The sequence below is a fragment of the Marmota marmota genome, unplaced genomic scaffold (assembly GCF_001458135.2).
Source record: "Marmota marmota marmota unplaced genomic scaffold, marMar, whole genome shotgun sequence".
In the NCBI taxonomy this organism is placed as follows: Eukaryota; Metazoa; Chordata; class Mammalia; order Rodentia; family Sciuridae; genus Marmota; species Marmota marmota.
In genome coordinates, this window is record NW_025999862.1 from 1,745,800 (window position 1) to 1,770,282 (window position 24,483).

General features: G+C 57.0%; 1 protein-coding gene across 1 annotated transcript in view; it reads right to left on the bottom strand.

Annotated features, from left to right (window-relative positions):
• Positions 1–24,483, bottom strand: part of Cdh23 (cadherin related 23) — a 390,629-nt gene that overhangs the window by 173,519 nt on the left and 192,627 nt on the right. The window contains exons 10-11 of the mRNA XM_048808827.1: positions 6,514–6,626; positions 4,748–4,936 (exon numbers count right to left, since the gene is read on the bottom strand). Of these exons, the coding sequence (XP_048664784.1) occupies positions 4,748–4,936; positions 6,514–6,626 (302 nt within the window). The remainder of the gene's footprint in view (positions 1–4,747; positions 4,937–6,513; positions 6,627–24,483) is intronic.

Below are 24,483 nucleotides of genomic sequence, written 5' to 3' on the forward strand. Positions count from 1 at the left end.
GCCCCCTAGTCCCCCTCTCTGCATGTCACCCTGTGTCTGGATGTTGTCTGGGCAGGAGAGTGGTTTTTAGAATAACTGAGCAAAAAATTCCAACCACCCACTTCAGGGATTCTTCCTCCTGTGCAGATGGGAAACAGAAGGTGGAGGACAGGGTGGGGACCCTAGTGGGTGAAGGTGCTGCCTATCGACTGTGGCTATCGGAACACGGAGGGAGACAGCAAATTGCTGGGCAGAGCGGATGGTGGCCACAGCCTTTAATTTGAAATTAAAGGCTTTAATTTGAAATTAAAGGAGACGCGCGGTCCCGGGCTGGCTTCCCAGCCTGTGCCTGCAGGATTTTTTTCCCCCTATCTGCATCACAACCATCTATTTGCATCTCAACTGTCACAGGATACAAATGGCTTCAGCCCACCCCAGCCTTTTCTTCCCTGGCTTCTCTGAGTTTTCTATAGCTGGGCCAAAGAGAAGAAATTACTCAGAGAGACTTGACAATGTGACGGAGTCCTTGGGAGATAGAAAGGGTCTTTTTCAAGCACCTTTGCATGGTCTGGCAGAGCCGCGATTCAGAGACCATACAGAATCTTAGATCTGGGGCGGGGGTGGGGGGGACTGCAAGCATCACCTAGTTTTTTGAGTTCAATTAGCATCCTAATTAGGACTAACTGCTACAAAGTTCTGATTGAGAGGTTAAACTGCTTCCTTCTTCTTCTTCTGTTTTGGTCAGCACCCTCTACTGCCCCAAAATGGACTTTTGAGGTCATCCGTCCAGTAAAAGCCCTGGGCCACCTTGTTGCTACTTTCATCTTCAAAGGCACCGTCCCTCAACAGTGTGTGCCTCTGGAGTGGCTCTCAGGGGCCAGGCGGAGTGTGAGGTGTGGGGTTGTCCTGCTGAGCAAATCCAGACCAGGCCCCAGCTGTGGGTCCTGCTGTGTAACCAGGAGATGGGTCTGGATGGGACCAGCATGCTCAGAATTGTAGAATCACAGTCACAGTCACAGGGACAGACAAGAGCCTGTGACACAGGACTTTGACCTCTCTTCTGCCCCCTTCCCTCTTCCTCTTTTGCTCAGTGACCATGTATTTCTGCCACACCAAGCGAATCCAGAGTCACCTTCAACCCAGACGCAGACCCCCACCGACATTCTCCCCCTACGAAGGGACAGACAGGACAATTTCTTCAAGGTCTTTTCCAACATCTGCCTGGTTCCCCTCAGAGGTTGTTTTTGCCCCAGATTCCGGACACTGGGCAGTGCCCTCGCACCTGCGGCCTGTGCCTGCTGTCTGTGGGCCATGCGGCTGAGCCCGCTGGGCTTGGCCCTCGGACTGAGGTGGTGGTGTCTCCTTGACATCTGGAACCTGGCCTTGGGGCCTGTTCCCTGGCAAGTTCTGAATCCCTCCCGGGTTCTGGAGACGGCAGAAGAGCCGGCGGTGGCCAAGGCGTGGGCTGGACTGAGCCGGCCACTCCTGCCCTCCTGTGGAGGAAGGAGCCCGGGTGGGGTGGGGGTGCTATGGTTTGGGGCAGCCCCACTCAGAGCCAGGGACATGGGACGGCCCAGATGACCTCAGGGTGGGGCAGTGTGCACCTGGGCGTGGCCTCTTCTTCCTCGTCCCCCTCTCTGCGTGTCACTCTGTCCTGGAGAAGTGGGTCCCTGGAGGGACACAGGTCACCTCCCTGGGGAAAGGAGCAGTGGAGCACACACAGGGAAGGTCTGCGTTGGCTCCGGGGGTCCCCGAGGGCATGGCATGCCATGTGCCCAGGGCTGTGCCTAGGTGGGAGCGTCCCTCGGGGCAGGCTGGGCCCGAGTGTCCTCAGCCTCTTTTTTCTTTTTGTACCAGGGATTAAGCCCAGGGATGCTCGACCACTGAGCCGCATCCCAGCCCTTATTACATTTTATTTAGAGACAGGGCCTCACTGAGTTGCTGAGGCTGGCTCTGAACCCGCGATCCTCCTGCCTCAGCCTCTGGAGCTGCTGCGGTTACAGGTGTGTGGCATCGCAGCACCTGCGGCGTCCCCTAGGCATTCTTTCGGACAGTCACACAGGAGCCTGAGTAAGTGGGTTCTGGGGCTCTGGCCTCACTGTTGGGGACACTCTCTGGACCAGGTCGGGGTTGGGGAGCTGCAGCTCTGGGGACAATGACAGTGGGTGGGGTTTCTGTGTGGCAGTGGCGACGCTAAGCCCTGCCCACCTTTCTCTCTCCTCTCAGCTTCCCTGGCAGCAGAGACCAAGATGTCGCCACCTCCCCATACCCAGCCTCTGGCAGTGAGGCTGGGACACGGAGCCAGTTCTGACCACTGGGTGGAAGTTGGGGCCACTCTGAGATGAAGTGAGGCAGAGCTGTGCTTAGCCTCTGTCGCCCGACCCCACCCCACCCCAACACACGGCAGCACCGTCGAAACCGCAGACTGCACACGTAAGTGACCTCTCGGAGTGGCCTCCCTGCAGATCCCGGCCGGACATGGAGGCCAAGTGAGAAATGAGCGTGCGCGTTGGGTGAGCTTGTTACTGCAATACGAACTGACAGCTACACTCGCTCTCTTATTTCTTTTTGAACAGATGAGTGGACCGAGGCTCAGGAAGGGCCATTAATTCACCTGGAGTCGGGGCCAGTAAATGGCAAGTCTGGGCTTCCACAGAGGCGCTGTGTGCTCCCAGAGCTTGTCCTGCCCGCCTGCCTCCTGGGTTCCTGCCAAGGTCAAGTCCAAGTCCCCGGCCTGGGTTCCTCACATCTCCCACCTCCCACAGCCCAACCCTGTTAGCAGGGGTCACTATTCCTGTGTCCTACCTGCAGGTTTCTGCCTCTGGGCCGGTGGGGGCCACCATCCTGGCAGGCCAGCCTTCCTGCCTGCCCAGGGCTCAGCCCCAGGTCCCTCCTGCTAAAAGCCTTTCCTGATCCTCGAAGCCCCCTGCCGTCAGGACCCGGGACCCCACACTGGGACTGGCATGTCTCCTCTCCCAGGCATGACTGTACCTCTGCAAGGAAGGAGGAGGCTTTCTTCTGAGGTTCTCATTCAGAGTAGCCTCTATTTTTTAAAAAAACAATTTTATTGTTTTTTGGTACCAGGGAATGAACCCAGGGGCACTCAACCACTAAGCTACATCCCCAGCCCCTTTTAAAATATTTTATTTAGAGACAGAGTCTCACTAAGTTGCTTAGGGCCTCACTGAGTTGCTGAGGCTGGCCTTGAACTTGCCATCCTCCTGCCTCAGCCTCCTGAGCCACAGGGATTACAGGTGTGTGCCATCATCACGCCAGGCTTCAGAGTCGTCTCTGACAGGGATGTGCCTGGCTATACTCCAGGGAGGGACGAGATGACTGAATGGGGTTTGAGAAAATACTGGAATTTATTTTATACCTGTTTATCCCTACTTTTAAAAGTGGGACATTTGGACAGGCCCGTGGTCATGCTTGACCCCCAGGGGACAAACCTAGTTCCTAGTAAACAGTAGGTGTTCAATACATCTTAAGTCATCTCAGGCAGACAGGCACGGGACGCCTCAGCCGGGAGCTGGAGGTGTGTGTGCCCGTGTAAACAGGCGGGACTGGCTGGGCCTTGGGTCCAGTCCTGGCGGGGCGAGTCCAGCGGGCACAGCGGGCTGGGGAGGGGTAGGGGTGAGGGCGGCGGGCTCCTGGGCTGGCCCCGTGGCCGTTAGCTGGGCAGCCAGAGTGGAGGGGCTCCTTAGGAAGAAGCCCGCCTGGGACAAGGACAGAACAGGAGCCCCGCATGGGACAGGTGAAGGAGGCGCCCCAGGCTGGGGTACCTGACGGAGTCCTGAGCAGGGCAGGAGGACAGGACAGAGTGCTGCCAATGTGGCCCCTGCAGAGGGCCAGGGAGGCAGGGCACCAGGCGGGGGGAGATGCGGGCTGAGAGGGTCTAAAGGGACAGACCATTCCCACGCCAGCCTGGCCCTCGGCCAGCGCTGCATGGGTAGCGGGGCTGGTGGGGGAGGCCTCTGCCCCAGCCTCTGTCTCTCCCCAGCTCCGCCTACGTCCTAGGGCAGGCCTCACTGAACAAGGTGACACAGACCTCCTGGACCCCTAATGGCTAGGGATCCTCTTGAAAGCACCTGTGTCCCCTGAGCAAGCTCTTCACATGGAGGGGGGCATTACTACACCAAAAGCAGGAGTCAGCCTTTCTGCCAAGTGTCATTTGTATGGGCCTCTAAACTGGACATGCACCTCCTACACACGGCAGAGACCACCCCTCAGGTGTGAGAAAGCGCACTGGTGCTTTATTTCTACTTTCAAAAATTGCTATTTGAACCCAGGGGTGCTCTACCACCGAGCCACATGCTCAGCAACAGCCCTATTTTTATTTAGAGACAGGGTCTCGTTAAGTTGCTTAGGGCCTGAGATGCTGAGGCTGGTCTCCAACTTGCAATCCTCCTGCCTCAGCCTCCCGAGTCACTGGAATTACAGCTGTGTGCCACCACACCCACCTTAAGATGGCAATTTTAGTGCATACTTTATCACATACCTATGAGATGAGTACAGTGACCATGTATATAAACTCTAAATAAAATGCCACATATTGGAATGTGTGCTTGGATGTTTTTACAGGGTAGAGATGGCATCTGTAACAGTTTAGAGACTTTCGATTTTTGCAGCCTTATTTATCAGCACCTGTGTTTGTTTCTATCTCATAACTGAGGACCTGGAAGCCCAGAGACACCTGGCATCCCTCTCAAGGTTGTACAGCGCGGGCAGGACAATAACACTGGACGCGTCCTGGGTTCCAGGGACTCACCTCATCCTTGTCCACGACCTGGATGAAGAGGGGGAGGGCAAAGCCAACCTGAGCCAGCTCGGTGATGGCCACGCTGTACTCGGAACTGTTGAACTCTGGAGCATTGTCGTTGATGTCGATGACCAGGATGTTGAAGGTCGTGGTGACGGTGGCATCAGATGGGGTGCGGTCATCATTCAGCTCTGTGCCCTGAAGACAGAATACCATCCACCAGGTGTAAAGAAGGCCACAATCCCAATAATAGCTACTGTTTACCAAGGACTTTCTCGAATTTAGACACTGATTTAATATGAACCATCTCATCGAATCCTCACTACAGCCCCAGGAGGAAGATTCTACCTTTAGTAGCCTCATGTCACTGAGAAGGACATGAGGCTCAGAGAGGTTAAGGAACTTGTACGAGGATGCGCAGCTTTGCAATTCAAACTCAGGCAATAGGATTCTAGAAGTGACACGGAGATGAGGTGGACAGGAAGGAAGGGACAGATTTGGGGTTCATCCAAGGGTGGATGGAGATTCTATTCAATTTGGCAGATAATAAAACTGAGGCCAGGAATTTCTGGGCTAAAGGCTGGTCAAGACTTAATGGAACATCAGCTGTGGACGGAACGCTGCTAGTTTCAGGGTGAGGTTTGGAATAGATGGACAGATTCACATCTTGGGGCACCTAACCACTGCACCAGAGCGCCAGGCCCCCAAATACCCGTTCCCAGTTCTGACCCCAAGCTCCAGAAGCGGAGTCTCTGTGTGAGACCCAAACAGAGGCTCCCCAGGGGGACTGGATGCACCACCAGGTTGGGGGTCCCACATCCACATTTTATAGAAGACGGAAAGACAGTGCGGGGTTCCAGGGGAGCTGGAGGCGGTGCGGGGACTAGGCAGCAGCCCTCTTCCTTGGGAGCTGACCTCTGGCCTCAGCCGGAGGGGTGCAGGACAGGCAGGGAGGCCAGGGAGGGGCCGGGCTCTGTGCTGGGGTGGGGCACCCCCATCCTGGCTACCACACCTGAGCGTCAGGGGCGAGAGCGTGGGGCCATGAGAAAGCCAGGGCTGGTGGACCGGCATGGCTCAGCGGTCAGCTCAAGGGAGGGTGCAGGGTGGGCTGGCCGTCCTGTCCCCCCACACGGATGGGGGCCTCCTTCCCAGGGTCCCCAGCACCCGTCTTTGGACCACCCCCTCCTATTAATTGATGGTCAGGGCGGGGGAGGTCCCCCGTGGCCCAGGCAGGATCCATACCCCTAAATGGGCCTCCTAGGGCTGGCTCGGCAAGTCATTGATTTTCATTCAAGTGCCACCAGTGGCAGGTGACTGGGTGGGGTGGGGGAGGGGCTGCAGCTGGCTCTGTCCCCTCCCCGATGTGCTGCATTTTCTAACCTAGGAAAGGGTGAAACTTAGAAAATGGGACAAAACCTCCAAATCGGGGCGAACTCAAGAATTCCCGTGTCTACAACTGCGAATTCGAAACCTTGGGACGAGGCCGAGCTCCACAGGATGAGCACCTAGAAGTCCCCCTTGTCACTAAGGTGGGGATAAAGTTCCCGGCCTGTGCAGGCGTGGACGATGGCTGTGAAGCGCCACGCAGACCTGCCCAGGTACCCGTGATCCCCTCCTGGTGGCCTGTGGGGATGACCGGGGTCAGTGCCCAGGAAGGGGCAGAGGTGCTGAACTCAGGGGTCTCAGCCTGAGGCCGCAGCCCCTGCCTCTGCTGGAGGCTGGCCTCCCAGCCTGGGCAGCCATCCACCTGGTGCAGGTCCCACCGCGGGTCTCACCTTCACGGTCAGGAGGAAGCCGTGGCTGTAGAGGGGGTTCTCTCGGTCCAGCAGGCCGTTCAAGGTCAGCGCCCCGCTGATGTAGTCCAGGGCAAAGATGCTGTTGGTGTTCCCTGCGAGAGAGAGAGAAGGCTGCTGTGCCTGGGCCAGGCAGGCAGGCGCAGTGACGGGGCCCTGTCCCTGTGGCAGGAACCCGGAGCCGTAAGGACGCTGCCTCTGGGGACCCAGAACAGCCTGGGCGCAGGAGGCCCCTTCCAGGGGCAGACGGCACGGACCAGAGCAGGGGGACCCGTCCCCTGAGGCAAGGAGAAGGTCCCGGTTTGATGGCAGGTGTCCTCAACACCCAGCTGCGCTCCTTCCCAACAGAGGGAGCCGGCTGAGGGGGAGCGTCCCAAAGGGAGCCCCGTCGCAGGGACTCCCACCTCGATTTCTTGCCCTTGTCCATTTTTATGGACAATTTCATTCCAGCCCAATTTTCGGTTTTGGCAATGATGTGTCGCGCTTTTTAAATGATAAACGGCAAAACCACAACCCAGTTCTAGAAATCGGCATTCTCAGTGCTGATTCAAGTTAGAGACGCGTGTGTCAGTGGTGGCTCACAGGGCGCCGGAGGCTGGCCTCAAGGAGAGGCTCTGTCACCCGTCTGCCTCCCCTCTGCAGGCACCCCAAGCCCTCACCCTTGTTTCCTCAGCTCCCAAATCCCATGCTTGGTCCTGCCTCTGGTCTTTCAGCGTCCAGTGTCCTTTTTTTTTTTTTTTTTGCGGGGGGGAGTCCTGGGGATTGAACTCAAGGACCCTTAGCCACTGAGCCCCCTCCCCAGCCCTATTTTGTATTTTATTAGAGACAGGGTCTCACTGAGTTGCTCAGCGCCTTGCTGAGTGGCTGAGGCTGGCTTTGAACTTGTGATCCTCCTGCCTCAGCTTCCCAAGCCTCCAGGATTACAGGCCTGTGCCACCGCGCCCGGCTCACTGTCTTCTCTCGGCCTCCCCCTCCAGTCCTCCCAGGTCAGCGACAGCCTCTCTGCTCCCCAGGAAGGCCCTTCTCCCTCCTCCAGCCGACCCCTCCTGGCCCCGCAGGCAGGAGTAGCCTCTGCTCTGTGACAGTTCCCCGGGTGCTTCCTGCGTGTTAATCCCATTTTCCCACCTGGCCTAGGAGCTCCCCAAACATGGGGGCTTTTCACAGCTGTCCCTCAAGGTACCTGGCCCACGCTGGCACGTGGTGCATCGTGTGGCTGAAGGATGGCTGCTCCCCAGGCCTCCTGGGCCTGCCCTGCCCACTCCAGCCCAGGCCCTTACTGCACACTCCCACCAGGCTCTGAGGTCCCCCCAGGCAAAGCCCAATGCCATTCTTCTTCCTCCTTCACTGACCATTTGCTGGATCATCCACAGGCTCACTCCATTCAGCCACAGACTCAGGCCACCCCTGGCCAGGCTCTGAGCCAGGCATGGTAGATGCAAACGTCTGTGCCAGGGATCCTGACACTGAAGTACGTGCCACCTGGGAGGGAGCCCTGGCACCAGGGAGAGTTAGTTGTCTGAGGTCACAGAGGAAGGCTGAAGAAGGAAGGCTACGGGAGGAGCAGCAGGAATGCCCCTGCACCACTTGTGAGCTGTGTGACCCTGGGCAACTCACCTAACCTCTCTGTACCTTGATTAAAGATTCAAGTAAAAGAGAAGGTCTCTCAAGTTAGTCAGACAGAGGAAAAGATTCAAGTAAAAGAGAAGGTCTCTTGAACTAGTCAGACAGAGGAAGAAAGTTTAGAGCAGAAAAAGCCATCAGGGGAAAAGTTACAACAGGAGACTGCTACTAACACCTTTCTATCACCAGAGGGTATAAGTGTCCAACCAACAGCACCAATTTCTCATCCATATAACAGGGATAAGGACGGCCTCTACAGCACAGAAATGAGGGTGAAAATTGCATACATTGGCTTAGAGTGGTTCCTGGCACAGGGTAAGTGCTTGGTAAGTGTGACCCTTGCTGTTGTCTGAGCTGGGCCCTGGGGTACAGGGAGGACTGGGACGAAAGATGGATGGACAGTGGGTCCACGGGGGAGAATCAGCGCCCAAGCCTTCAGCAATGCACAGAGCCCAGGATGGCCGTGGAAGCCGCTGCCCCTCCTGCTCGTCCCCACCCTGGCTCCACAGGGACTGCACATGGCAGGGTCAGCCAGGGAAAGTCCAGAGCAGACCACTTCCTCTTCCAACTGCAGACTTCCAAACGGGGCTATTCGTGCCGGCCTGTGCCCAGTTGCCTGCCCATGCCAGGTGGCCCTCCTCTACCTGGGCCAGGGCTACGGTCCTCCCGGTCCCCCGCAGGCATTGGCCAGGCAGGGGACAGGCTGCTGAGGACCGTGCAGCTCCTTCAGGCTTCATGCCACTCGGACCGTGGGATTTGGGGACTCTGACCTGGGCCAGGCTCAGGAGGGGATGCCCCTCCAGTAAACGCAGGAGGAGAAGGGAGTTTCTTTAGCTAGGGATTTTTCAGGGGGACATCAGGGTGGGTCCTTTCAGCTAGCCATCCACAGCTTTAGCAATTAGTATGCTGTTCTCTGTGCCAGGGACACGCTCCCTGGGGAGAGCAGCCCTTGACCTTGCTCACAGTGCAGACTGGCCAGGGCTGAGGTGGGGTGGAGCAGGGGTGGCCCTGGGCCCTGGAGGGGGCTGGGTCCTCTGAGCCCCCAGGCAGAGCTGAAGGGCCACCCTGAGGCCTTCCGCCCAGCACAGCTCCCCCTCCCCAGGCCCCACATCCAGCCTCCAGTCGGTACAGATTTTCATATAAATTTATTCTTTCCAATAAAGAAATCTATCAAATGTTTAACTAAATGTGATTCAATTTTTCTTTGTAAGATTTTTTTCCTATAAATCATTCACAAACCAGAGGCCTTTGCTGAATGACTTGCTTCAACATTCGGTTGGGAAATCGAGCCTGGGACACTCCTCATGACACCCACGCCCCGTTCACGGTCAGGTTGCTCACCCCTGACCCGATCCCACCCAGAACCTGAGTCCAGGACGTAAAGCACCCTGCCCAACGAGCCCCTCTCTTCAGTCCTGCAGGCCCACGCCTCCCAGTAGCACACATTCATACAAGCTTGGGGACCCTCCCCGACACCCTGTGCGCGTGCACACACATGTGCATATGTGTGCTTTTTATACTTCTGTCCACGCGTCCACCTTCCCGCCTCCTGCCAGGCACATGTGACATACTCCCAGAACCAAACGCCAGAACAGGCTACACCCGGGGAGCTGGCAGGGCCACCCGAGTGAGGCACTGACTTGGATGCTGCTACAGTTACCATGGCAATGAAAGCATTCACTGGGATGCAGCCCGGCTCAGGCAGGGCCAGGAGAGGAGCCCTGTGCCCTGAGCAGCAAAGGCCACGGGCACGACGGACTCCAAGATTCATTGATTAGTTCACTGACTCGTTCCTCCAAGTTCCTATGAGCACCCTCTGCATGTAGGGTGCTCGAGAATCAGCGGAGAAGAGCAGGCGAGGTGCCCGCCTTGGGCCGCACATCCCCACAGAATCATGCTACTGAAAGCGGAGCACTTGCCAGGTGAGGCCCAGAAGAGCAGCAGAGCAGACGGGTGGTGGGGATTCTGCCCTTGGGAGGTCAGCTCAGTCTGCTACCAGCTGTGTGAACCTGGCTAGTTATTACCACGTCTGGGCCTCAGTTTCCTATTCTGTAATTCCCGGGTGATAACAGGACCCACCCTAGAGATGGAAGGAGTTGAGCCAGTACCTGGCCTGCTGAGCGCTCTCCACCAATGCCGGAAGCCTGTACTATACCAAGGCGTGCCCCCTGGTCCCCTCCCTCCTACCTCCACAGAGCCTAGGTCTAAAGCCCGCCAGAGACCTGAGCCAGCCACCCGCTCACGCTTGCCAGGACGGCCTCTAAATGGGGCTCCTGTTGACCAGTCAGCTGCCCTGAGGCCACGGCAGGCCACCCTCAGGCCCAAGGGCACTGGCCCCAGCTCTGCCCCTGATCCCTCCAGCACCCTGGGCAGGTCACCATTTCCTTGTCTGGCTCTAGCCCCTCATTCCCGACTCCCACTCCTCCAGGCCTGGGGCTTGGCAGTCACACCTCAAGTGTCCTTGTGATCCTGGAAAGTGACACCACCACGTCAGCCCTCTGGTCTCCAAACTCCGTATCCAAGTCCCAGGGGGACTGGAGATAGGGAGGAGGGTCTCAGGAGGGTCGCCTTTCACCTGTTCCATCCTCACTGCTGAGCAGAGAGACAGCTGCTTCTCCTGGGTCGACAGAAGCTGTGCAGGAGTAAGTGTTGGGTTCCCAGCAGGGAGGGGCTCCTGGGGTGCAGGGTGGGGCCAGGCTTTTACTGACTGTGGATTCTGGTCACTGGAGATTGGAAGCATCACAAAAGAGAAAAGCAGGTCATCACTGGCCCTGCTGGTTTTCCTAGGGAGAGACCCCTTCCTCTAGGAGTTTCAGATTCGCAAGAGAGGGGTCCAGAGGAGGGAACTCAATCTACACCAGCAGGAGAGCCTGGAGTGGGTATCACCTGGCGGCAGAGAGGGCAGCCCATGGTACAAAGTTATAGGTAGAGAGGAAGAATGAACTATAGTATCCCATCACACAGCAAGGTGACCTTGGACAACAGTGTTACAAAATAGTTAGAAGACTCTGAATGATAAATGGTTGAGGTAATGGATATGCTAATTACCCACATTTGATGATCCTTACACAAATATGCATGAAGCAAAACATCACCTAGTATCCCATAAATATACACACTTATATATCAAAACAAAGATTAAAAAACCTTAAAAAGGGAGATCCCTAGAGGAAAAGCATCATCACTTTGGAAAGTTCTGGATAAATTCCCCCCCGAGAGTTGAACACAGCAGCAAAATGCCCACCTGGAGTGTCTTCCAGGTATCGAGGAAGTGGCCTGCAGTGGGGGACCAGAGCCCTCAGCACAGGGGTGCCCGTGACATACCTAGGGCACTGAGGATGCGTGGCCACAGGGCTGGGCTCCGTGGAGGGGTGTTTGGGACACAGCCAAGGAGACAGGGGCCGTGGTCTCATGGGTAGGGGGCCACCAGCCTAGTGCAGTGCCTGGAGGGAGGAAGGGCCGGTCCAGACCAGGATGGTGAGCAGAGAGGCAGGGCAGGAGCCGGCCAAGGCCCCTGAGGGGCGCTTCAGACGCCCCCAGAGTGGGACTAAGATCCCGAGGGCGGCGGCCCCGCAGTGGGGACTTCGCGGTGTAGAAAACCAGGCGAGGGGCGCGGCGGCCGCTAGGGGGCGCGGCGGAGCCAGGCAAGGGCCGGGCTGGTCCCTGGACGGCGGAGGGCGCAGGCAGGAGGCCCTGGACGGCGGGGCTGCGGGGGGGGGCAGACTCGCGGGGAGGGCTCTCATGGGCTCCCGGGCCAGGGGAGCCAGGACCGTCCTTCCGCCTCCCGCCCCGTCCAGCGGCCGGCTCCCCAGCTCCCGCCCCGGCTCCCCGGGGCCCCTTCCCACGTGGCTCCCTCGTTATCTCGCCCGCAGCATCTTGACCCGCACCAGGTCTGGGCCAGAGCCGTTCAGTGAGTGGCTGATGGTGCGTGTGGGAACCCAGGCTGATGACTTTGAATTGCTTTGTCTGCTCGGCTGGGCTGACAGCGCTGCGACCTGCCTTAGTTCTTGCCGCACTTGGAGTTAAAGGGAAAGGCAAGCCTCTACCTCCGAGCCGGCCTCTCAGGATCCTATGGCCCGGCCACCAGAAGCCCATCGCCATCTCCTGACCAAAGGCTCCGCCGTCTCCTGCTCCTCTAGGCCCCAGAGTGGGGCTGCCCCGTGCCTGGGCTTCCCTGGCTTCCTTAAGTGGGGCCTTGAGGGTGAGGGCTGGGGTCGCACACTTCTGTCTGCTGTTCCCAGAACGATGCTCATTATATGTGTGTGGGAGGGTCTGAGTTGGCCTCTTCCTCTGCAGCAAGTAGAGATGACCAGTCACACACAGGTGGTGGCACCCGGGGCCTATCCCTGTGCTGAGCTGTGGGGGAGAGGAAGGAAGCAACCGGCAGCTTCTGAGGCCAGTCCCTTCCTCTGGGCCTGAGCATGCACCCTTCAAAGGCCAGTCCCTGAGTGGAGGCAGAGGCTGGAGGAGATGGCCTGAGAGGCCCGATTTCCCCACCTCTCTGCTGTGCTCGCCTGGACCGACCCAGGGATGGAGTGGAACTGGGATGGGCACTCCCCTCCCCCCATGCCTTCTCCTAGTCTTGTTCTGGGCCTGGGGTCTGTTACACCCACAAGCGGAGCCCGTCTGCCCAGCATCAAGCTGCAGGATGAGCAAAAGGTGCCAACAGTAGCTCTGCCCCAACTGCAAAGCTCCTGCAATAGCTCATTCCTTTGAGCCAAGCCCCTGACTGTCAAGTTCGGGTCCTGGTTCCTCCCTACGGGCTGTGAGGGCCAGGTGTGACCAGGTAGGTAGAGCACCCACTGTGGACCAGGCATAGAATCAGAAGAATCAGACCACATAAGTCCCCACAGTGGCCCATGTTGGCAGAGTGGCAAGGGCCCCAACACATGCTGAGTTCTTGCCTTGTGTTGTGCGTTGTTCTATAGGTATGCCCCTCCCAGGCTGCACAAACCACCCTCGAGACGGGACTACTACAGATGATGAAACTGAGGCCCAGAGAGGTTAAGGATAACTGGGATCCAGGTGGTGCAGGGTAGAGCAAGAACAGCCCTGCTCTCATGAAGCTGAAGACCTCCGGTTGGATCCAGAGGCCCTCCACATGCCTCTCCCTGGCCACATGCGAGCACTAAGCAGCTTTGCATGAGCGACCTCAGCCACTTGGGCCCCGGGCAGCCCGGCCTGCAGAGCTACTGCTGTCCACGGGAACCACGTCCTTTTGATTGGTATAGAACTTTATCACTGCATCATGAAAATTAGGAGTCGGACTGAGACATGGCTTTGAGCAACAAAGCTTATGAATTAAAAATTGTCACTCACCTGCCTGCTGACAAAGGGGGCCTGCGTCCTGGGTGGCAGCTGGACAGGCATGCATTCAACGGCTCTATGACCGACATATGGCAGCCAGCGGTGTGGGCAGCCCCAGCTTCCAGCCTGGGCGGGGCCGGCCGAGAGCTTGCTGCCCTCCTCCAGGCCCCGGTGGGTTAAGCCCACCCCTCCCCAAAGCTCAAGCCACCTCCTGCTCCTTGCTGGCCGCCCCTTCTGTATTCAGGTGTCAGCTCAAATGTCACTCCATGGAGCAGTCCTCCTTAATCCCTATCACTCTCTAGCCCATTATCCTCTTTTCTTTCTTTCAAAGTGCTTCGACTTTTTGAACATGTCTTTTCATCTGTTTATAAGTGTCTTATCGTTTGTCCCTCCTGACTGAAATGTAAGCCCCTGGGGGCAGGGACCAGGTGAATGCTCAGCCGATACATAGTAGGTGATCAATAAATGCTTTTTGAATAAATGGATGCATGGGCTGAAGCAAAGATGAGGGCCCATCCTGAGGCTAGTGTCAAAGGCTATCAAGCAGATGATCCTGGGGTGACTCATGATGTCGCATGTCATAGAGACACCAGGACTGTGCAGGGCCTATAAGAGCGATTGACCAATTAGGAATTGCAGTGGGGGCTCTCCTTCCCTCCCCATGCAGCCATGGGGATGTGTCTGAATGGAGCTGTCTCATTAATTACACTCACCACCGTCCAGTCAGGGGAAGCCACCTTCGTGGCCCCTTGGAGCACAGGAGAATTGCTGTCTGCTCTTCCAGGGCTTTCACACGGGGACGGCTCCCATCAAGCTCACTTAAACCAACAAATGATTACCTCTCCTAATAGGACTACAAGCCTGACTCTGATTCATCTGCTAATAACCAGCTCCAACTGATGAAGCATTAACCTGAGTAGCCAAGGAGAGTCAAGCCTATTATGTCAGGATCGCTGAGGGTCAGGCCACGCTCCTCTCACCCACAGGGAGCGCCGCGCCTGTCTCTCTGCAAACCGGGGAGCCTCAGAGAGGCAGCCCCAGTCCTCTGAGGATACTTTAATGAGGACAAGCAAGACATCACCAGGGACCATGGCTGGAATTGCAGTCTCTCTGTTGACCCCAAATCCTTTCCCTTTCATGGAGGAGATTTCTCTAAAGGGAATGACCACAAATGTGCCCACATACGCAGCCACCAGCATGCTCGGCACAGTGCTGATAAGGGAAATTGGGAACAACCTACATGTCCAACAATAGGGGATTGGTTAAATAATTCATGTCATGAAATTCAGGCAGCTGCTAAAACATTGCAGAAGTTTGTGACTTGAAGAGAGAGAAGCATTAAATATGCTAGACAAAAGAGTCATAAAACAGGCCGGATGCAGTGGCACATGCCTGTAATCCTAGTGGCTCGGGAGGCTGAGGCAGGAGGATTGTGAGTTCAAAGCTAGCTTCAGCAAAAGTGAGGTGCGAAGCAACTCAGTGAGACCCTGTCTCTAATAAAATACAAAATAGGGCTGGGGATGTGGCTCAGTGGCTGCGTAAACAACATAGTTCTAGAAGGTACAATCTTTGGTGGTGTTGTAGTTTGAAAAGTAAATGCACAGAGAAAGGAAGGGAATGTGAACTGACTGTAACGTGCCTTATCCCTGAGGGCAGGCGCCAGGGCAGGGCTCCCCATCTCAGCCCTGCTGATGCAGGGGGGGTCTGTGGTAGGGACTGTGCTGTGCCTGGCAGCAGCCCACTGAACACAGAAGCATGGTTCCCCCAGCTGGGACAAAAGGTCTCCAGACTTATTTACATTGGTGCTGGGGCTGAACCCGGGGTGCTTTGCCACGGGGCCACATCCCAGCCCTTTTTATTTTGAGACAGGGTCTGGCTAGGTTGCCTGGAACTTGTGATCCTCCTGCCTCAGCCTCCTGAGTTGCTGCAAAACAGGCCAGCACCACCTCTTAGGCAAATTGACTCATTTGAATGAGCCATTCCCTCCCACTTGGGTGGCCATCGTCAGTAACAGCAAGTCACTGAATTTATTCCTCTGAGGACAGGGATCTTTCCTGCCTTGGTCACCATTTTGTCAGCCAGGATGAAGGTGAGGAGTTGGCCAAGTACCTAAGACCCCCAAGAGGCCAATCTGGGGGCGGGATCAGGCCCTGCGTGCGTCCTGTGGGGGAGCAGTTCCTGCAGCTGGGCATGGTGGCCAGTGCTTGGGTAGGACAGCAGGGGCGTGCCTTCCAGGCAAGCAGGAGTGTGACGGGGCAGGAGGACCAGCACACCCAGGTGTGACAGAGTCCCAGGACACAGATCAGGAGAGGCCGCAGGAGGTGGAGGCCTCAAGTGTCAAGTGAACAGCCTGGGGTCTGCCTGCCAGCAGGGGGCAGTGAGGAGTCCTGGGACCCGGCCGCTGGAGGAAGGAGGGCTTAGGTGATGTAGCTAGAAGAAGGGCACTGGCCAGGGCCAGCGTTCACTGTGGCCGCTATGGGCCACGCAAGGTTCACCGCTGTTCCCATGACCATTGCTATTCCCATCTTACAGATGACAAGACTGAGGCAGAGAGATGAGGCGATTTGCTCAAGTCACACTGCTGCTGAGAGGCAGAGCCAGGATTCCAGGCCAGGCTGTCTACCACCAGAGCCTGCAGGCTAGTCCCCGCCCCAGCTGCCCTGATTGACAGGAGGACAGGGGCTTCTGCCTCCTGACACCGTTCTGCATGTTTGTTCACACACACCCTCTCGCCAGATCCTCCACGTGCCCACAAGGCCTGCACGGCACCCATTTATCCAGTGGTGAGACCAAGGCTCAGTCAGGAGAGGTGACATGTCCAGGACACATGGTAGCCGGTGTGGGGCAGGATGATGAGGTCCAGGCCAGCCTCAGCAACTTAGCAAGACCCTGTCTCTAAATTAAAAAATAACAGGGCTGGGGGTGTGGCTCAGTGGTCAAGTGCTCCTGGGTTCAATCCACAGTGCCATTAAAGGAAAAAAAAAAAAAAAGACATGTGGTTACTTAGTGACCTTGCTGGGCTTAGCACAGGGCCTCTAGGTCCCAGGAGCCCCTGGCTGCCCACGTGCAGAATGTCCTGGGTGGATGGTGCTCCTGTGGCAGCCAGGCGGAGGCGGGCGGGCAGGCGAGGGGCAGGCAAGGGGAGCAGGGCTGCAGATCCCTCTGGGCCACCTGCTCACCTGCCTGCACCTGCTTCCCTCCAGGCCTGGAGCAGGCGGGCCCAGAACACCCTCGTCCCCCTCAACGGGGTCTCTCCTTAGGCCCGGCCCCAAGGCCGTCTGCTTGGCCGCCGCCAGAGCCCACATAACTCTCTCGAGCTTGGCACCCGGGACAGGTCAGGGCTCGGGGAGATTTACGGCTCCGATAAAGCCATCTCAGCCCTCGCATAAGCAGCACTTGATATTTGATGATCTGAAAGGCCTTGTCCCGGAGGGAGAGGGCGAGGGCGAGGGGGAGGGAGGGGAGACACTTAGGAAAACAAAGAGCACGGTGATCAGATGCCCAAGGAGAAGGAGGCCCAGGAGGACATGCTGTCTATCATCCTGACTGCGTGTCCCCACCCCACTGTGGGGCTCCATGCAACGGGATAAAGGAAACACAGGCCCAGGTGCGGGGCTTCTGGGGGGGTGTGGGCACCAGAGACCACCTTACTGGGCCCTCTGCACGGGGCACAGGGTGGAGGTGGGGTGGGGAAACCCTCAGGGAGCTCACCACCTAACGTCCGCCCTCAGGGGAAGGACAAGGCACATGTATGAAGCAGCTGACTGAAGAACTCATAAAGGATTGGGTGTAAAATTCAGAGACTAAATTCATGCTTTGGGGCTTGGGGCCTCTCTGAGCCTGTCTGTCCTGCTCACAGGGGTGTTTGGAGGTTCACTGAGATAAGAGGTCTGAAAAACGCTTTGCAAACTCTCAAGTGCTGAGCCAACATCAGGTACCATCAAGGCCGCGGACCAGGAGCCTGGGGGCAGGTGGAACTACACAGCGCCTGGACCCGGATGATGTCGCGAGAAAGGACCTTGGCGAGGTGGGGCAGGTGGGGTGCGATGCTGGTTTGTGGGACAAGGCTCCTCCCCTTCCAATGGAGCTTTGGCGTCAGAGGGCCTGAGTTTGAATCCCAGGGCCACCACTTCTGGCCATGGGGCGTTGGGCAGGAGCTTCCCTGGGGGCCTGTTCCCTCACCTGCTGATCAGCATCTGCCCCTGAGTCTCTGGGAGCGAGAACGGGGGCAGAGCTGATCGTCTGCCTCCTCCCCTCTGGAGCACTGGTCCCCAGGCCCACGCCACCCCTCCCGCCCCGAGCACAGCAAGTTCCAGAGGAAATGACTTTCAAGTCTGGGGAAGGAGAGCCATCACACACACCTTGAGCCCGGTAATTTATGAATCAAATTGTGCTCCGTCAGGGCTCCGCCGCCCAGAATAGATGTGGTCAGATGAGGTTCAGGGAGCGGCCTCCGACGAGTTATCTTCATAGAGGCTGGCCACCAGCTGGCAGGCCGGGCTGCTGCGTCCTTGAGGGACTGCAGGGCCCCTCGGTCTCAGCCCTGTTCCCAGTCTGCAGAGAAGGCAGACCTGCCTGGGGCTCAGGGGACAGCCGGTGACCTTGGGCAAGTCACTTAACTTCTCCAGGCCTCAGGGTCCTCCCTGGTTGAAAAGCGAGGGGCTCTTCAACGGCGATGGGTGTTCACGTGTCTTATTTCAGCACCAGAATCGGACGCCATCTCACCCAGAAGCCCAGAATTGTCCAAGGGCCCAAACCAGAGAAATAGATGGAGGTGCTGGAGTCCGAGGCCCCCCAGGACAGTGTGGACCCCAAGCATCAGGGAACTTGGAAGTCCTAGGACTGCTTAGGTGTTAGTCACATGTCACTGTCATGTGCAAATGCTCACTCAGGATGCACAGGGTGTGACCTCCTACCCTCCAGATCCTGGACCACAAGCCCTGAGCAGGCAGGAGGGGTTCCTGAGGTTGGAAGGATCAGAGCGTCCTCATCAGGATCTGATCTTTGAAAAAGAGGGGGATGTTGTAGTAGCTAGGACCAGGGTTCAAACCTCAACATCCGTCCTCAGCAGCTGTGTGGCCTTGGGCAAGTTACCTGCTCTCTCTGGGTTCTCATTTCCGTGACTGTAGAAGGTGGGATACTTCTTATCTCAGAGCCGATGTGAGGATCGTGCACATAAGGGCTCAGTCCATGTCGGCCATTATTAGGATTCTTCCAGAAAAAGAAGGGAACTGAACACTGATATTCTATGCTGTGTGATCCTCGCGGGAAGGACTTCACCGATTAGAGAACGGAGGTCACATGTGAACACACCTGTCCCAGTCATGTGGCTTGTGAAGGGTGGGGCTGAGACTTGAACCCAGAGCCTGGGCTGCCAAAGTCTGTGTCCCCTCTCCTCCCTGTCCCTAGGAGGGCAGCTTCTAGACCTCAGCCAGGGAGGCCACTTTCCTGAGGTGGGGAGGGTCCCGGCCTCTAGGTGGTGACTCAGAGCATGACACCAAGGCAGACGTTCTGGTCAGGGACGACTGGGGGAAAGCACCACAGACAGAAGTACAAACCCACCCGGCAGTGTGGAGATCCCCAGACTCTGACCTCCTGAGAACGAGTCAGACTCGTGGTGGTGAGAAAAGATGGCTGATTTGTCCTAGAGGGCAGGAGTCCCCGAAGACAGAAGGCCAGGGTGTCCCCGGGAATCGATGCTGGAAGTTTAGTTAAACCGACTTCCAAAGTGTCGTGGTCAAATCTGGGGAAGGCTGGTCAGGTGAATCCAAGGCAGGACTCGTCAGAGCCTTGGATGTGCTAATAGGTGCGGTGACCTGTCAGGACAAGGACATTATGATACAGGGTTTCTCTAACTTTCTGGCCACTGAACCCTTTTTTGCAAAGACTTGAGTCCAGGAACTGCTGGTCTGGGAAACTCGCTGAAGATACTGAAGGGGCTAACGGGGCTGCTCCACAGCTCTCCTCCAGGGGGCGACTCTGAGCACACAAATTAGGAAGGGCACTCGGAATCCACCAGGTTCAAACTTTTCCTTCAACCCTGGAGGATTCAGGATCAGAGATGGGGAGTAGCTCGGCCAGTACCACACAGCAAGGACACTCGATGGGCTGACCTCAGTCTGGCCCAAGTCTGCATGCCTGTCCAGGCCACCGTTCAGAGGTGGATCCCAGACCAGTCCTCTGGTCCCCTAGCAGCTTTGGGAACCACACATGCACACCAAAAAACCCCTTTTATTTATTTTTAAAATTATTATTTCCCTCTGTATTGAAAAAAAATTTCCAACGGAAAATTCTAAGTATGGCCAGATGGAGAGACAGGAACACAGTGAAGGCCTCCGTGCTCACCCCCAAGTCTCAACGATCATCAAAAATTTGCCAATCTTAGTTATTTTAAAATCAGCCCCATCCACCAATTGTTTGTGATGTTCTAAGAACAAATTCCATCTCTGAATGCAATACACAGCTCTCACCAAGACAACGACCACACGTGGCGGTACCCACCACACAGGGCGGCGGCTCCTCAGTGTCACCTAAGACACAGCCCACAGTCAGGTTGAGAAACTGCTGATTCCATTTTTGAGAAACCAGCCTCTACCTCAGAGCAAAGCCTGTCCAAGGAAGGGGGCGTGACCCTTGTCCTTAGAAAAACCCACAGAGCCCTCCTGGGCACATACCCACCCTGCTGAGTTGTCTGTAAATAACAGGAGAGGTCTGTGGCGCCAGGTGTCCCTGACTCAGTCAGTCTAGGTGAGGACCCATAGCAACCCCCCAGCAACCTCCAATCACATGAGATGGGGAAAATACCTGGGATGCCAGATGACCCCCCAGTAGTTTATGGTGGTTGATAACATGTTGGAAACCCTGTAGTTCAGCACGTACACCCTCATGGCCTAAGCCAATCAGTTCAAACGAACCCCCCTCTTGTACTAACCAATCACCCCTACCAACTTGTTCCCACCAGTGAATGTGCTAATCAATGTTAAGAGTTGTTTTATGATTTTACCAAGATGTGGAATGATTTGCTGGGTGATGTTGTGACGCATAGAGTATCCCCCAGAACCTATAAAATCTCACTGAACAAAGGACTGGGACTCACACCCTGGGACCGCTGCGTCGGGAACGGCTGTGAGTCCAGGCTCGAGCTCACGATAAAGACTCTTGTGTGACTGCATCGGATTCGGCTCCTGGAGGTCTATTGGGGTCACACGAATCCGGCATAACAAGGTCAGGGGTCCCGTTTGGATCAGAGACTTTAACCCTTGCTGCATGGTCCTCAAAGGTGACCTCCAAAGTCACTGACAGGAAAGAAAAAGATCTTTAGCAACAATGTTTCATTTCTTAAACAAGAACACAAAGGAGAGCCAGAAAGACAGGAAGCAAACGCGACAAACTGGCAACACGCTCTCCAGGAGGCGGGTCCTTAGGGCGAGCTTTATCAGCTTCTCACTTCTCTAAAGATTTCTTTCTTTTTTGTTTTTGGTACTGGGGACTTAACCCAGGGGGACTTAACCACTGAGCCACATCCCCAACCCTTTTCATTTTTTTATTTTGAGACAGGGTCTCGCTAAGTTGCTTAGGGCTTTGCAAAGTTGCTGAGGCTGGCCTCGAACTTGCAATCCTCCTGCCTCAGCCTCCTGAGCTGCTGGGATTGCAGGGGTGCACCACTGTGCCCAGCTCTAAATATCACATTTGCTATGGAATGTGGGGCCTGCTTCTCTGCTGAGAAAGGGGTCCTGGGCTGGGCAGTGGGCAGAGGGTGGGGTGGGCTGAGCCGTGGGCTTTCCTGTCTCAGCAGTGTCCAGAGTGCCCTCATCCTCCCAGTGCAGCCTCAGTCCTGGATGTCACATTATGTCCCCAGCCCCTGGCCCAGTGCCCCACACCAAGTAGGCGTTTGGAGAATGCTTGATGAATGAGCACAGCCAGACAGGAAGGGATGTCCCAAGACGCTCCCGTCCCCTGGCTCACATGGGCAGGAACTTGTGCTGATCGAGCAAGAAACGGGAAAAAGAAGGACGCCCTTGTCCTTTCAGCCAGGGACGAGGCTCAACAACCAAATTTTTCCAAAGCCTCTGACCACCTTTTTGAAAAAGAGAAACCACAGTCCAGAGTTGAGGGTCTTTCCTGCTGGGTCCCCCTCAGATGCACAGTCCGAGGTCCTTCTCAGTCGTGGCTGGGAGCTCTGGGACCCTGGTAGAGGGCCGACTCTCAGGGAAGCCAGCGAGCCCCTGGGCATCCGCTCCCAGCTCTGCAAAGATGCCCCCGGGGGGTGGGGGAGTACAGGGTCCTGCTGGATCAGGCCCTGCCTTAGGGGGCATTTTGCCTGCTGGAGACTCCCTGCGTCCGTGAGGAGGAGGCGTGAGCCCTCGGCTTGTGGAAGGAGCTCCTGGCAGGGGCCCCAGCGCCGAGCAAAGCCCTAAAGCCCACATATCCCCCTCAACCAGGCCAGGAAAGAAGGCCGCCTCTGACCTTGGCCCACCAACCCCTGCCCAGATGGACCTGCTCCCGCTCCCAGCGCTAGGCCCCAACAGTCCCGGCTGCAGGACCCGGGGAACATGACCAGGGCTTCAGCTACAGAGGGGGTGCGAGCCTCAGGGAGGAGCCACCCCCCCACCAGGCTTTGTCCTCAGGGGCTGAGGTGAGGGAGGTGCTGGCGCCATCTGTTGGTGGCCACGCTGCCCCCTGTGAGTGGGAGGAGGTCCGGGCACATGCCCAGGAGGGAAGCCTGAGCCGGTGGGGAGCTCTGAGCGGGGCCTCCTGGGAGGTGCACTGTGGGGGTGGAGGGTGTGACAGAGCTAGCAGGGCCTCAGGACAGAGCGGTGACAGAGCCACTGGAGGGGCTGGACAGACAAAGGCATGGAGCTGAGTCAGCCTGGTGGACACGGAGCCCCCCTCCCGGTCACCTGCCTCTTTCCCTCTCCAGTCCCATCACGGCCCAGGTCTTTCTGGGATCTTTAAACTCTCTAGGACACAGGTCAAGTTCCTCCTTTGTAATGTCTTCCCAAGGCCAATGGAGTAAAATCCCAAGTCCTCCAAGTCTGCAAGACCCTAAATGATCATCCCTCCAGCCCAGCGGCCCTCCTCCTGCCCCCCACACCCCAGCCTTTGTGTCTCTTAAGCATCCCCAACTCGTTCTTGCCACAGGGCCTTTGCACAGGAAGTTTCTTCTGCCAGAACTCTTTCCCTCCTCAGCTCTGCGTGCTGCCTCCTCCACCACGCTCCCGTGTCCCCATGCCATAGAGGCCTTCCCCAGCCACCCCAGGCTCAGTTGACCCTGCCCGGCGGTCCTCCAACACACACCTCTGTTTTCTTTCCCGGAAGCAGTGGTGACTAGCGAAGGCATCTGCTTGATCCTTTACTCTCTGTCACCCTCACCAACCACAGTGCCATGAGGACAGCATCTTTGCTTCTTCATGGCCACATCCCCAACAGCCGGCTCATGACCGGGGCCTGATAAAGATGCCTGAATCATCCGATGAGCCCACACTCCTTGTGTCACCAGGAGAGACAACAGCAGCCCCTCCAAAGTACCCGGCAAGCCAGAGGCAGGGGGAGCAGGGGCAGCCACCCGCCTTCCCCACCAGGGTGAGCCTGGGGCCTGTCCATCTCCACTCCTCCCCACCAGAGGAGCCCCTGGGGAGGCAGCCCAGAGCCCACCACGGGGGTTCTGAGGTCCTCCACAGCAGCTTAGGGCAGAGCAGGTGAGGATATGTGCTGGGCCGGCGGGCAGCGGGCAGGCAGCTCTCCTGCCCACCTGGGAAGTGGACGACTTCTCCACGGCCTTGCTCTCTCTCGGTTTTCTCATCTGGACTCAGGAGGGCTGAACTGGATGGCATCTGGGTCCCCGTGGCCCCTGACCAGTAAGCTCTGTGAAAGGGTCCCGTGCTGGGTCAGCCAGGGGCAAGGGGGAGGCTGAGGGTCGGAGGCCCCCCCTGCCCGGCGCTGCTCCCGCCTCCTGCCCAGGCCTGGACTGTCAATCTCCCCCCGCCCGCTGGACTCCCCTGAATGAAACTCCTGTTGGCGTGGGGCCTAACAAGTCACTCGCTGTGCCTGGGAAATGAAAGATGACCAGGCAGAGTTCCCGGGACAGAGGCGATCTCCATAAATCTGCCCGAGTGCGCTGGGGATTACTTTGTGCGATTAATTATCTGTCCTTCAAACAAAGACCTGACCTCAGCGACCCAATGTCCCCAGCCTGCGAGGGAGGGAGTGCTGGGTGCGGGGAGGCTGGCTGCCGCTGGGCAGTAGACCCGGGCTGGACAAGCAGGCATTGTGAAGTGTCAGGTCATGCCCCACCCCTCCTCTAAGGTCCCCCATGGCTCCCTCCTGACCCACGCGATGAGTCTGCCTGGCTCCCAACACTTTCTGCAACTTTGCCCTTCTTATTCAGGGGGGAGGGGGGGGGTGTCACTGGGGATTGAACCCAGAGGTGCTTTACCACTGAGCCGCATCCCCAGCCCTTTTTAGTTTTCATTTTGAGGTAGGGTCTAAGTTACTGAGGGCCTCATTAAGTTGCTGAGGCTGGCCTCAAAATTGCAATCCTCCTGCCTCAGCCTCCTGAGTGGCTGGAATTACAGGCATGTGCCACTATACCTGGCTAACTTGACCCTTACTGACTCACCAACCATGAGGTCCCTCATGGCTTCTTGTGCCAACCATGGGCACCCCTAATCTCACCTCCACTTCTAATTATCCTCTTACTGCCTTGACTTGAAGGGGAGGGGTCCTGGTGAGGGTGGGAACAGTCTATGGGTGGAGAACTGAATCAAGACCAGGGGCCGGTTCAGTTTCTACCACTGCACCAACCATCTACGAGCCTCAGTTTACCTATCTGTAAATGGGATTAACGTAGTCGAGGTCTGCACCTGACAGGGCTATCTGACAACCCAGTGAGGCAGGGTGGCCCTGTGGAGAGCATGTGGGTTTCAGACTCACAGAGACTTAGGTTTGAATCCTGGCTCTGCCACTTCCTGGCCTACAATGACCCTATACGTTTCGTAAGCTTTCTGGCCTCAGTTTCCTCACCTG